At 64.7% G+C, this 12,048-nt stretch overlaps 1 protein-coding gene across 1 annotated transcript in view; it reads left to right on the top strand.

Moving 5' to 3' along the window:
* Positions 1-11,660, top strand: part of CASTOR2 (cytosolic arginine sensor for mTORC1 subunit 2) — a 47,952-nt gene extending 36,292 nt beyond the window's left edge. The window contains exons 3-9 of the mRNA XM_082712645.1: positions 1,293-1,486; positions 1,789-1,921; positions 2,408-2,531; positions 3,211-3,321; positions 3,590-3,672; positions 6,095-6,189; positions 6,340-11,660. Of these exons, the coding sequence (XP_082568771.1) occupies positions 1,293-1,486; positions 1,789-1,921; positions 2,408-2,531; positions 3,211-3,321; positions 3,590-3,672; positions 6,095-6,189; positions 6,340-6,405 (806 nt within the window). The 3' untranslated portion in view covers positions 6,406-11,660. The remainder of the gene's footprint in view (positions 1-1,292; positions 1,487-1,788; positions 1,922-2,407; positions 2,532-3,210; positions 3,322-3,589; positions 3,673-6,094; positions 6,190-6,339) is intronic.
* The last annotated feature ends 388 nt before the right edge of the window (positions 11,661-12,048 follow it).

Here is a 12,048-nt window from a genome sequence, read left to right as displayed (position 1 = left end):
CCCAACCTCGGGCCCGGCAGGGTGACCGAGCCCCGACAGAGGAGCGGGAGGGCAGGTGGGTCGGAACGTGGGGCCCGGACAGAGCAGAGGCAGGGCCGGCTGCCCCCGCCCCGTCCTCATCTCGCACCCCTGCGCGCCACGTGCTGAGCATAGACAAGGCCACTGCCCCGCACGGTAGCGGCGCATCACGTGCCCTTCGCAGAAGCAAAATGAATCCAAGTGAAATAAAACATACGCTCTTTTCTGTTGCATTAGCCCCGTTCTTCTGTCGCTCTGAAGCCACAGTGAGCGGCTGCGGTCTGGGGCAGTGCGGGTGTAGACGGACCCCTCCCTTTCTCCGCACAGAGCTCTCTGGGGAGAAGGACTTGGGCTCTTCTCCGAAGGATGCGGGAAACCGCTGGGTGGTCTGGGGTCGCAAGGAACCTGGCAGCGGCGGGCAGAGGGCCCGTTCGCAAATGCCGGTGTGGCCTCTTGTAAATACGCAGCGACTTAAGACGTAACTGACCCTTCCAGGGCTTTCCCAAGAGGGCCGAATGGACAGGGGCGTTTTCAAGTGTCCAGCGTTAAATACATTAAAACGATGGCCGCTGTCGGGGCTGCGTGGCTCACACCCAGCACACAGGCCCCAGGAAGCCCTGGGCTGAGCGTTGAGCAAGGCTGGACCATCAGGATACCCGGCCCTCAGCGGCTCTTGGGGCTGTCTCTGAACTAGATGGCCAGATTGGGGGACTCGCGGCGTTCTCCCTAGGTCCAGGCCTCTTAGAATTTCAGAACTGAGCTGCTGTTTCTGGGGAGTTTTCCTGCAGCCGTCAGACTATTTCTCTTCCAACACCCACGTAACAGTTAGACCGGATGCTGAAGCCGGAAGCCCAGGCCCCCTTGAACGCCTTTCCTCCCGCTCTTCCTCCCAAAGCTTTCCCCTTTTTCTGGGAAGCCGCCTGCCTCTCCAGCAGGCCTGGCCAGGACGGTCCCCTCTCAGCCAGCGGGACCGGTTGGCGCACCAGGCTGTGGTTACTGCGCGAGTGGTCGGCGCGTCTGAGGGCCTCTGAGGGCCTTCCCTGCTCGGTCCCCCCAGGCTGGGACCTCTGATTCCACTCTGCTCCGACAGACGAGGGAACCGGGGCCCAATGGGGGGCCCTGGCAGGCAGCCGGCCCTGTCCCCGGCCCGGAAGACCCATCGCATCACAGTCACAGTCGCAGGCGCAGGCGCAGTCACAGGCACAGGCACAGTCGCAGTCGCAGTCGCAGTCACAGGCACGCCTTCCATGTGTCGTCCGCTTCCCCCCCTGCAGAGCTGCCCTCCTCGGAGCACCTGAGCGTGGCGGACGCCACCTGGCTGGCCTTGAACGTGGTGTCGGGCGGGGGCAGCTTCTCCAGCTCGCAGCCCATCGGCGTCACCAAGATCGCCAAGTCGGTCATCGCCCCGCTGGCGGACCAGAACATCTCCGTGTTCATGCTCTCCACCTACCAGACGGACTTCATCCTGGTGAGCCGGGGCCCCGCACCCTGGGGCCTTGGGGGGCATCATCTGCAGGGTTCTGTGGCCCCCTCGCTGCATGGTCAGCTCAGAGAGAGGTCAAGGGTACCTCAGACCGTGCCGGCTTGGACCCCGAGCCTCGGCTGTGAGGGCACACGAGGGTTGGGGGGGCAAGAGTGTCTGCTCCCAGGCCGCAGCCGTTCCAGACTCCCATCCCCCATGAGCACGGCAGGAGGGATGGGGGAAGCTGGTTCAGGGAGGTGCCCCCCAGGGACCACGGGATGCCAACATCCTCGACTCCCCGTCCGTAGGTGCGTGAGCGGGACCTGCCCTTCGTCACCCACACCTTGTCATCGGAGTTCACCATCCTGCGGGTCGTCAACGGCGAGACGGTAGCTGCCGAGAACCTTGGCATCACCAATGGCTTCGTGAAGCCCAAGATGGGTGAGTTCAGGAGGCTCTTCCGGAGAGACCTCAAGAAGTCCCCAGGGCACCCTAGAGCACCCACAGAGCACCAAGTGTAACACAGGGTCAGACCCTGCTCTCCAGGTCTAGCAAGGACCCGGGAAGGGGACACAGCTGGCAATGTCCAGAGGCCACTCCTCACCCATCCAGGGTATCAAGATGGGCTTCCCAGAGGTAGCGACTCTCGAACTGAAGCTTAGAGCCCAAATAGGAGCTCAGCCAAGTGGTAGAGGTTAGCACGGGCATTCATTCCAGGCAGCCAGCAAGGCATGTGCAAAGGCCCAGGGGTCTGGCAGTGAGCCGGAGAATCAGGAGAGCCGTGAGTGAATGTATTGGAGGCTGGAGAAGGCACAGGGGCCAGGTCCCCCAGAGCAGCTGCCGGCTCACCCCGCCTCTTGTCCCGGGCCCTCCCCGACCCCGTGCCACTCCCCCTGGCCTCAGCACCCGCTGTCTTTGCTCTCACAGTCCAGAGGCCTGTCATCCACCCTCTGTCCAGCCCGAGCAACAGGTTCTGTGTCACCAGCCTGGACCCTGACACGCTGCCTGCGGTCGCCACACTTCTCATGGACGTCATGTTCTACTCCAATGGGTACGGCCGCCCCCTTGGACGGGAGAGGCTGTAGGGCAGGCCAGGGAGGCCAAGGGGACACGGCTGTGCCTGGGAGCCCCGGTCTGAGTGGGGAGACACCGAGCTACCCCCTGTCCTGGAAGCTGGTCTGGGGCAGGGGTCATGACTGTACCCCAAAGCCATGCTCTGATTGGGGAGACATCCTTCCGCGGGAACCCCAAAGCATGGCGAAGCCCCAGAGCCACACGTCTGTGGATTCCACCCCCACGCTCCATCCCCGGAGCTCCAGCGGCAAGCCCGGTCTGTAGGGGCGCCAGGAGCCCAGGGCTTTTCTGCTTGCAGACAGTAGGCTTTGCTGCCTTTTTTTCTCGGATTTTATTGGGGGTGGGACCAGGGACCCCAAGATGTGGGTCAGCGCAGGGGCAGAGAAACCCTGTCCAGGAAGGGGCGGGGGTGGTCTGCAGCCAGGGCCGGCTGGGTGTTGGGCTCCGGGAAGTATGGTGCTCGCCTCTGTGAACGCCGCGGACTCGTCCGCCTCAGGTGGGGAGACCGAGCCTGGGGCCGGAGGTTCAGGGTCAGGATTGGGGCCAGGACTTGGCCGCAGCTCTCCCAGGCCGGGGGGCAGGCGAGCGGACCGGGTGGGGATCTGGGTGTGGTCAGGGTCCACTGTCCGCCTCACCACGCCACCCCCCGCCCCCAGAGTGAAGGACCCCATGGCTGCCGGGGAGGACTGTGGCCACATCCGTTTCTTCTCCTTCTCCCTCATTGAGGGCTACATCTCCCTGGTGATGGACGTGCAGACCCAGCAGAGGTGAGTGGCCCTTCTTACTTACCGACGACAGGCAGCTCAGAGAGCTGGTGGCCCGGGGTCCCTCGGCCTCCCCTCTGGGGCTGGCGGTTGGGGGGTGGGCAGTGTTCCCAAACGCACTCCCAGCCCTGCTTTCCCGTTCCCCCAGATGCAGGGGGCGCTCAGGCAGGGCCTCGAGTCCCCTGATCGTCCCGAGGGCAGCCACCGCTCCGACCCAGGGACCGCGACCAATGTCGGCCTCTGGGGTTTCTCTCTTTCTCTCCTTGTTAAGGTTCCCTAGTAACCTGTTGTTCACGAGCGCGTCTGGAGAGCTCTGGAAGATGGTGCGGATCGGAGGACAGCCGCTGGGATTCGGTGAGTCCCGGGGGGTGCCGCGCCAGCGGGCGGGGGCCTGGCATCTCCGCCGGCATTCCATCCGGGCTCACTCACCCTGCCATGCAGCTGGGGAACGGAGGCTGGGGGGGGCCGGCCTCCGTGGCCCTCAACCGGCGAGTGACAGGAGGCAGGGGGCTCCAGACAAGAGGGCGGGAAGAACGCCTTCAGCCAAAGCAGCCATACCTCTCCCCGCCTGGGAGAGCGCGTTCCTGCTGCTCGTTAGCACGCCGCGGGCCAGAGTCAAACAGAAAGGGAAGGGAGGCCTGGGCGGCTCAGGCAGCTAAGCGGCGACTCTTGATCTCAGCTCAGGTCCTGGTCTCAGGGTCATGAGTTCGGGCCCTGCTGCTGGGCTCTGTGCTGGGCGTGGAGTCTGCAGCAGAGAAGGGAAAAAGTCACCTGTGAGTCCCAGCTGCTCCCAGGCCGCGGCCGTGGTTCTGATGAGGGTCCTTCACGTAAATAAATGCCATCGCCGTCAGACTCGGACACCCCAGCATTCACCCCGAAATACCTCACCGTTCCTGTCCTGGGAAGGAGCCGCTTCTCCGTAACACTGACCTGACCCTGTAGAGGACCTCTGTGGAGGTTCCCTAAGAGTCTCGAGCCGCAGCTTCCACAACTGCCCAAACAGCGCCGCTGGCGGCAAGTTCTGTCCACGGGCGTGTTCAGGGGGCCGTGGGGCTCAGGGTCCTCGGGGGTTAGCAGGCCTGCGGGGCACTGATTCGCCTGGGGCCGGGTGGAGGCCGCCGGCCCCACTGTCAGGGATGCGCCGATCAGAAATGATTTCCTGCAGCTAGACCCGTTAGACCCCAGAGCTGGAACCCGGGACAGGCTCTCGGTCGTCTCCGGGAAACGGCGTCCACAGACCCGGGTGGGATCGGTGAACCCTGAGTCCCCACAGACGGAGTGAAGGACATTCCCGACAAAGCCCAGACTGCTCCAGGGGCGATCACGTCAGCCCTCGGACGCGCGTTCCTAGGACAGGAGACGGAGGTGGCAGCATATGGCAGAGGGGCAGTGAGGGACCCAGGTTCTGCCTCCGGCCTCACCTGCCCGTGGACGCACTTGCAGGTCATGGTCACTAGCAGGACAGGATGGCTCCCCCCAACTCCACTCGCATCGAGGCCAAAGCCAGAGCCGTCCTGGGGGAAGAACAGCAGGCTTCTCTGTGGAGTGCTAGGAAGTGTACACTGAAGGCTCCTGGTCCAACCCTGGCGACCAGTTTGCCTCTCGGCGCGGGGGTGGGGGGCTCCTTTGCCACAGACCCTAACGTTTCTCCCGCCCACACTGGCTGCCCGGTGCCGGGTCGTGGGGATCGAGCGCTGGAACAACTCCTCACCAAGGAGGTTGTTAGAAACAAGCATGGCCGCAGGCAGGCATCCTAATAAGGAGGATGGTGGGTCCCTCCCCCGGGTGGGGAGCACCCGTGTGTGTCTGTTGTACCGGGTGCTCTGCTGTCAGCGTCACAGGTAAAGCCCAAGTGGCCCAGGAGAAGGCTCCCTAGAGAAGGTGACCAGTGGGTACTCCCCTGCTCTCGGGGAGGGGGAGGTAGGACGCGGCAGCCCCTGTCTGTGGCAGCCCCTGTCTGCGGCACCCGCGTGGCTCCAGATGGCTGTGCCCGAGGTGCAAGCTCCAGAGGTAAGCAGGGTTGAAAAACCCAGCCAGGTCAGCACAGGCAGAGGGACGGAGTCCTGAGGCCAGACCGAGGGGTCTGCCACCATGTCTTCCTGTAGGCGGTGGGGAGCAGCCCAGCTCTGGCAGGCGGGGGAGCCGCCGGGGGGCGACCAGGAGCCCGAGTCCTTCGCAGGGCTGCCTGTAAGACAGTTTTCCCAGTTGGGAAAAGGCATCGTCGTCAAAATTGGAATAATGGATTTGGGGGAAACCACCTGAAAGTTTGGAAGGGGCTGTGTTGGTGGCAGAGTGGTCTTCAGACCCTGGAGGTCTTCCTGGAGGAGGAAGCTTTGCGTGGTGCCTTCAAATCAGGCAGGGAGCGGGGGGTGAGGAGAGGATACACCCCCGCTTTGGAGGTCTAGAGGGAGGTAGAAGCCCCATTCCTGGTGTTCGCAGGGAGGAAGTGACTTGACCACGGTCTTCTGGCTAGAAAAAGGGTCAGAGGGTGACAGGGAACCCACGTCCTCCCTTCGGCCACACGGGCTCCGGCTCTGTTGCGGAAAACTCGAGAGGTGGTAGGGACGGGGAGCAGGGGAGCAGACAGAGAGTTCAGCTCTGTGGAGCCTTGCAGATGGATGAGAGTCCGTTGTGGGGGGCGGGGTGGGGGGTCAGAGAAGGCTCCTGGGGGGGGGGGTCAGCACCAGGGAATCCTGGCGTGGCATCCGGGAACCCGCGTGGTGGGCGTGGTGGGCGGCCAGGCCTAGCTGAGCGTCGTCCCCGCCTCTGTCCCCAGATGAGTGTGGCATCGTGGCGCAGATCTCCGAGCCCCTGGCCGCCGCAGACATCCCCGCCTACTACATCAGTACCTTCAAGTTCGACCACGCGCTGGTGAGTGTCCCGCGCCGGCCCCCGGGCCGCCAAGGGCCTGCGTGTCCAGCCGGGAGCCCCCGTAGACGGAGCGGAAAGCAGGAGCCCAGAGTCACCGCAGGGGGCGCCCGTGCGGGGCTCACGGCTCTTGCCTCCCCTGCCCCCTCGCAGGTGCCGGAGGAGAACATCAGCGCCGTCATCAGCGCCCTGAAAGTCAGCCAAGCAGAGAAGCACTAGGGGGGCCTCCTCCCTCCTCCCTGTCTGCCCCCCAGGCCTGGGCCCGGCCCTCACCCTGAAGATTCTTCTCGCAGTATTTCTCAGACTGGAAAATCGGCCCCAGGGACCCCCAAGAAGGGGCCTCTGGGAGACACCCCCGATCGCTTCCCCTGCCAGGCCTGGGGCGCCCAAGCCAAGGCCTCCCCGTGCCCTTCCTGGAGCCCCCAGACCCTCCAGAGAGCCCCTAGTCTCCTCCTCCCCCCGACTCCTCCTCCAGAAAATGAGGTCCGAGGCCCAGGGAGCTCGCGAGCCCGCCCACCTTCCCCCCTGGCCTCGCCCGCAGCGGGGGGCGGGTGCTGAAGGAAGCAGGGCCCTCCTACGAGGCGAGGGGGTTCCGGTTCTCGTGTCATCTAGGGGAGCTGGCCGAGCAGGGCTGAATTCATGGAGCCCAGGGAGGCCCCCGTGAGGACCTGGGCTGGATGTTGTGGTCGCTGGTCTCTGGTTCCATCAGCTCCGGGCTGGTTCCCGCAGAGTGGAGGCCAGTGGGCGGCCCCTGGGGCGCGTGCTGGGGCAGCTGGGACAAGCCTGGGTGGGCCCCGAGCTGGGGAGGACCCGCGCCGCCCAGAATCTTGCCTGCCATGCACAGGGTCTGTGCCCCAACTCCCAGCAAGACTGCCAAGGGGGCCCTGAACAGACCCTCCCCACTGTAAGCGCTCGCTCTGGGGGGCGGTTCCCGGGAGACCCACCAGCCTGGGCCGTGGGCGCCCGACCCCTCTTGCTTTTCCCTGGACCCTACCTGGGCAGGCAGAGCCTCGGTTTCCCCCAAGTGGGGGCATCCCCAGCATTCTGGACCTGGGGTTTCTTGGGTCACCCCCACTCCCCAGCAGTTGACTAGACCAGCACAGGCCTCCCCTGAGATCCTGTCCCCTCCCCCGCCCCACTTCTGGGGGCTACGGAAGGCCCCTGCCCCCGACTCGCCTGTCTGCCCGCCCCTCCGCTGGGGACTGTGGCATTAATGAGTACTTGACCTGGGGGGGCAGCTTATCTGAGCCTTAACAGAGAAAACTGTACCGTACGTTTTAGTTTCTTATTTAATATATTTGCGCCCAGGCTGCGGTTGGCGGCAGTTTTCGGGGGATGGGGCCTGCTCAGTTCCGTCAGGGGGCCCAGGGGCTCGGCATCACTCAGCTGGCGCCCAAGCAGGAGAATCGGGGGGTGTCCCAGGAGTGTGGGCCTCTCTTTGGAGCAGGAAGTGGGCCACAGAGTCTGTTGCAAGGCAGGAGTCCCCCCCAGGGCAGCCCCACTGACGGCACCCAGGGCGCCGTGGTCTGTGTGAACATCAGAGGGGACCCAGAGGCCACGGAGCGGTGGCAGCCAGGTGGCAGGCCAGCTGAGGCGGTCTAGTACCCCTGCGAGGCTGACCTGGGAACATCGGGTGAGCCCCCGCGCCTCCCCTCCAGCCGGGGGTGCTTCCCAAGCGAGCTGGACCAGAGGGTCCCTTGAGGCCCGTGTCCTTCCTGGTGTTCTCAGACAGCACGGCCGAACCGCCGTTCCCGAGAAGCTCAGAGGAGAAAGGACAGTCCCTTAGGCGAAGGGCTTGTGCAAGCCCCAGTCCCCTCCACTCCCAGCGTGAAGACGACCTCTGAGCCCCGGCAGCCCACCACGGAAGAGCCGTGGACGCGCTCAGGGCCCAAGCACTGATTAGGAACCCTCTTCTTCTTTTTTCTTTTTTTAAGTTAATTCATTTTGCACAAAACTCGAAAACAACCAAAACGTGTCCACTGTTTGCTGGCTCCAAACCGGGGGGTGGTCGCGTGGGCAGGGAGAGACCCTCGGGGCCCCCTCTCTCTCCTTGGAAGGCCTCAGTGTTCCGTGGCCCGTCCTTCCAGACTCCCGTCGGGTCTCCTGACGGTGTCCGCTCTCCGCCGGCCCTCCCTGCCCAGCAAGTGTGTCGGCGCCGTGACCCCAGAAGCGTGTGCTGCCCAGACCCCCCCGAGAACGTATCGATTGTACACACCTATAAATACTTGTGTTTTATGTCGATATAGATATATACTGTAAATAGCACATATACTTGAGCAATATATGTTAATATATGCTGTGGGCACGCACACGCGTGTGCGCACAGTGCGCAGACGCCGACCCCGCTGTGTGCGCGCGTGTGCGGGCGCCGGGGCCTCCGCCCGCCGTGTCCCCGCCGCACACGGGCACGTTTCGAGCCACCGTGTGTTTTTCAATCCAGTTACGCAGGCAATACGTCAGCGGAGAAGCCGGGGCTTGAGAGCAAAACCAAACCAGCAGCCCAAGAGCGGAGCCCCCGGGGCCCGCCCCCCCAGTCCCCCCCGAAAGCTGGATTCCGTGCCATCCTGCACCCCCATTTCCATGGCCGGGGCCCCGGATACCCCCGTTTGGTCTGGGGGACCCTGGTACGGAGGGAGGAGAAAGGCCGTCTTCCCATCGCCCTGAGCCTGAAGACCTGGGCGGTGGGGGGGGTCCCAGGGCGTTCCGACCCACCCCTCCACCCGGGGTCCCCCACCCTTCAACGTGGCTATTCCTGTGACGTTTCACCCGCAAGCTCAGATACCTCAGGCTCTTCTCTCAGGCCTCCTCCTGCAGACGAGCCCCGTCTAGCCAGGAAAAGGACCGATGTCGGTGACCTTGTGCCCAGGAGGGGCTGGGGAGGCCTGGGCAGGAGCAGCCGCCCGGACCTTCCCCTTCCCCAGTGTCCCCCCGCTGTCTGCGTGACCGTGAGGAGCACAGTCACAGGGACTTGGTCTCCAGAGTTCGGGGGGGAGAATGCCCCCCAGTTTGCATTGTGGGGGGGTCTCCAGACCCGCAGGGCCAAAGCTGTCCTGGCTCTGGGTGGAGGGCACGTGGCAGGGGCAGGGAGATGGGCTCCTGAGCAAGGCTGCCGACAGGTGGGGTGGGCTCTGGGCGTGTGTGGCTTGGTCTCTGTGTCCCTTGCCAGCCCAAGGCCACCCCTGCCCATCGCGTGCTCCATCCCTGCACACTACAGAGAGGAGGTGGGGAGAGGGGGAGGCGTGACCACCCCCTTCTCTCTCTCAACCCCAGTTACAAAAATCTGCCTCTGAGGTCCAGCCCTCAGCATGGGCTCGTCCGGTTCCCCAGAAACCCCTTCCTCCCTCTGCCCCCGCTGGGGGCTCCACAGGTCAGAGGTGGGCGGGGCCAGCCCTGCGCCGCCTTTGGGGTGGGGGAGGGTCTCCAACGCCCAGAGGCACACATCCAAGCTAGAGAGGTGTGCGGACTTCCCCACCCCGGGATCCGGGGGGTCCCGAGTCTCCCAACCACCAGCATTCTCCCTGCTCCACCAACTGCAGGCCACGGGCCCCTGGTGGGACCCACAGCCGCCAGCCGTGGCCTCCCCCATGGGGCAGCATGGCCTTGGTGACCAGTGCCGGGTCCGGAAGAAGATGCGTGGTCTGGCGAGGCTTGTCCCCCCCGTGAGATGATGGAGGATGAGGGCCTGGAGGTCAGGAGAGAAGGTTCTGGTTTGATGGGTAGGGTGAGGCCCCTGTCCCAAGCCAAGGAGCCTGGTGGTCAAAGATGAACCCACCCCTGCCCCCACCAGCCCCTCCTGGCTGCGTTTCTCAGGCTGACCATTAGGGGGGGGGTCCCTGGACCACCTTTCGGGGCCTCTGGATCTGGACGTGGGGACAACTTGGGCCCTTCCCAGATGGGACTAAGAGGGACCTTGAGGACCTCCCAGGAGACAGCAGAGCGCTCCTGTGCTCTGTGGCCGAGTTTCTGATGCCACTTCCCGAGTGAACCCCGGGGGGAGGTGGGGGTAGGAAGAAACCCCCCGGTAGATGTGTCCCCTGTAAGCGGGGAGAGGGGACCCGCCGGTCGTGGTGGTCACAGCCGCTGGGGAATGGAGCGGCGGTTGGCTTGGTGAGCAGAGCTTGATGGGGGAGGATAATGGAGTCTCCCCCCACTTCACACCCCCAAAGAAGGAAGCTTCGGCTTTTCAGGTTTTCCCAGATGCTGTGCTGGGAGAGGGCTCGGCCCGGAGGGGCAGTAGCCTCCCTTGAAAGAGGCTGCAAGGCCCTCAGCCAACCAAGATGGCCCCGGGGAGGGGGGTCCTGGGGCGAGAGGCCTGGGGCTCTGAGGGCGGCTGAGCCCCACTCCCCACTCCAGATACCTGTCCCTGGTCCCAGAGCTCCCCAGGCTCGGTTTTTTTTGTTTTTTTCCTTTCATTTTCAAATTAGAGGCCCCGCAAGGGCAAGCTTTTTTGTCTCTCCTGCTCTTTCCTTAAGCCCTGGGCTCTGAGGAAAAGGCCAAGGCCAGGCGGGGCCGAGTTACCAGGAGTGGCCCCGGGACAGCGGGGGAGGCCTGCGGCCTGGCCCTGTGGCCTCCGGGGACAGGGAGGCAGTCTGAGGCTCTCGGTTCAAGGTGGGACAAGGCCCGGAGCCCGGACGGTGTCGTGTGCTGGGCCCCGCGTGCGCGGTGTCCCGCCTGCGAGTGTGTGAGCACCCCCGGGGCCCACCCAGGTCCTGGCGACGTGGGCTGCACGGAGTGAGGTTGGCAGTGTGTGGGTGGCAGGCCTTGCCCGCGGGGCTGCCCCGACTTCATTAAGCTGTTCGGAGGGGGCGGGGCGCGTCCCCCGCAGACCGCACTCGCCAGGAGAGGCTTCGGGTGCCGGCGCCCCTCACCTGGGGGGGCCCCTGGGGTCCCAGGGCAGGGAGCGCAGTTGGTGGAGGCGGAGAAACAGGCCAAACTCGGGTCCCCAGAGAGAGGTCAAGCCCAGTGCATTTTCCAGTCCTCTGCCTCAGTTTACCTTCCCAGAAAACCGTCCAGGAAGAACTGAGCAGGGTCGGCTCCCCAGCGGGGGCCGGGGGCGTGGGGTGACTGACCACAGAGTCCCAAGTCCTCTTGCTCTATGCCAAAATCATTTCCGTTATCCTGAGTTGGGGGCGAGCGGACGGTGGGTGCGAGACGGGGCCCTGAGGGGCCTCCACCCCGCGCAGGGGGGCCTCGCCTCGGGGATCTGGCCCTCACCTGGCATGTCCCGGGTCACCAGCAGCCGTAGCGGGGCGCGTAGATCCGTCCCAAGTTCTGGGGCGAGGGGGAGCGCGGGGCCACCCGACGGCCCAGGGCCTCACGCTTTTACCCTCTTTGTCGAAGACACACTAACCCCTCGAGATTCATGTACTGTATGACGGAGAGAGAGAAAAAAAAGTACCTAATGTCCCCCCCCAAAAAAAGACAGTATATTTTGTACTTTGTAAAGTGTTCATTAAAATGGAGACAAAAATGGATGTTGGCTGACCAGTGTCTGGTGCGGGTCTGCGTGTGCTGATGGTCTTCCCTTTCTCTGAGCCGCGGCCGGGCGGGCGGGTGGCGGGGAGCACCGCCGGGGCCGGAGGGGGGCGCCGGGAGGAGGGAGAGCCGGTCTCCCAGCCCCACAGCCAGAGTCGGAGAGGAGAGACACCGTCCAGGGCGAGGGGGACCGTCACCGCTGCCCGGCGCCGTGTGACAAGCAGCCCCCGGACCTCAGGGCTGCACCAAGGACCCGGTGCGTGTCTGTGCACACTTGGCGTGTGTTGCGGTGTGCGTGGGCTCGGGCGGGGGAGCAGCTGCGGCCGTTCTGGCTCAGGGCCGCTCAGTCACCTGAAGTCTTGGCCGAGACCGGAGGGTCTGCTCCCA

The sequence above is a fragment of the Mustela nivalis genome (genome assembly GCF_964662115.1).
Source record: "Mustela nivalis genome assembly, chromosome: 19".
NCBI classification, from domain to species: domain Eukaryota; kingdom Metazoa; phylum Chordata; class Mammalia; order Carnivora; family Mustelidae; genus Mustela; species Mustela nivalis.
This window is presented reverse-complemented; position numbering and strand designations above follow the sequence as displayed.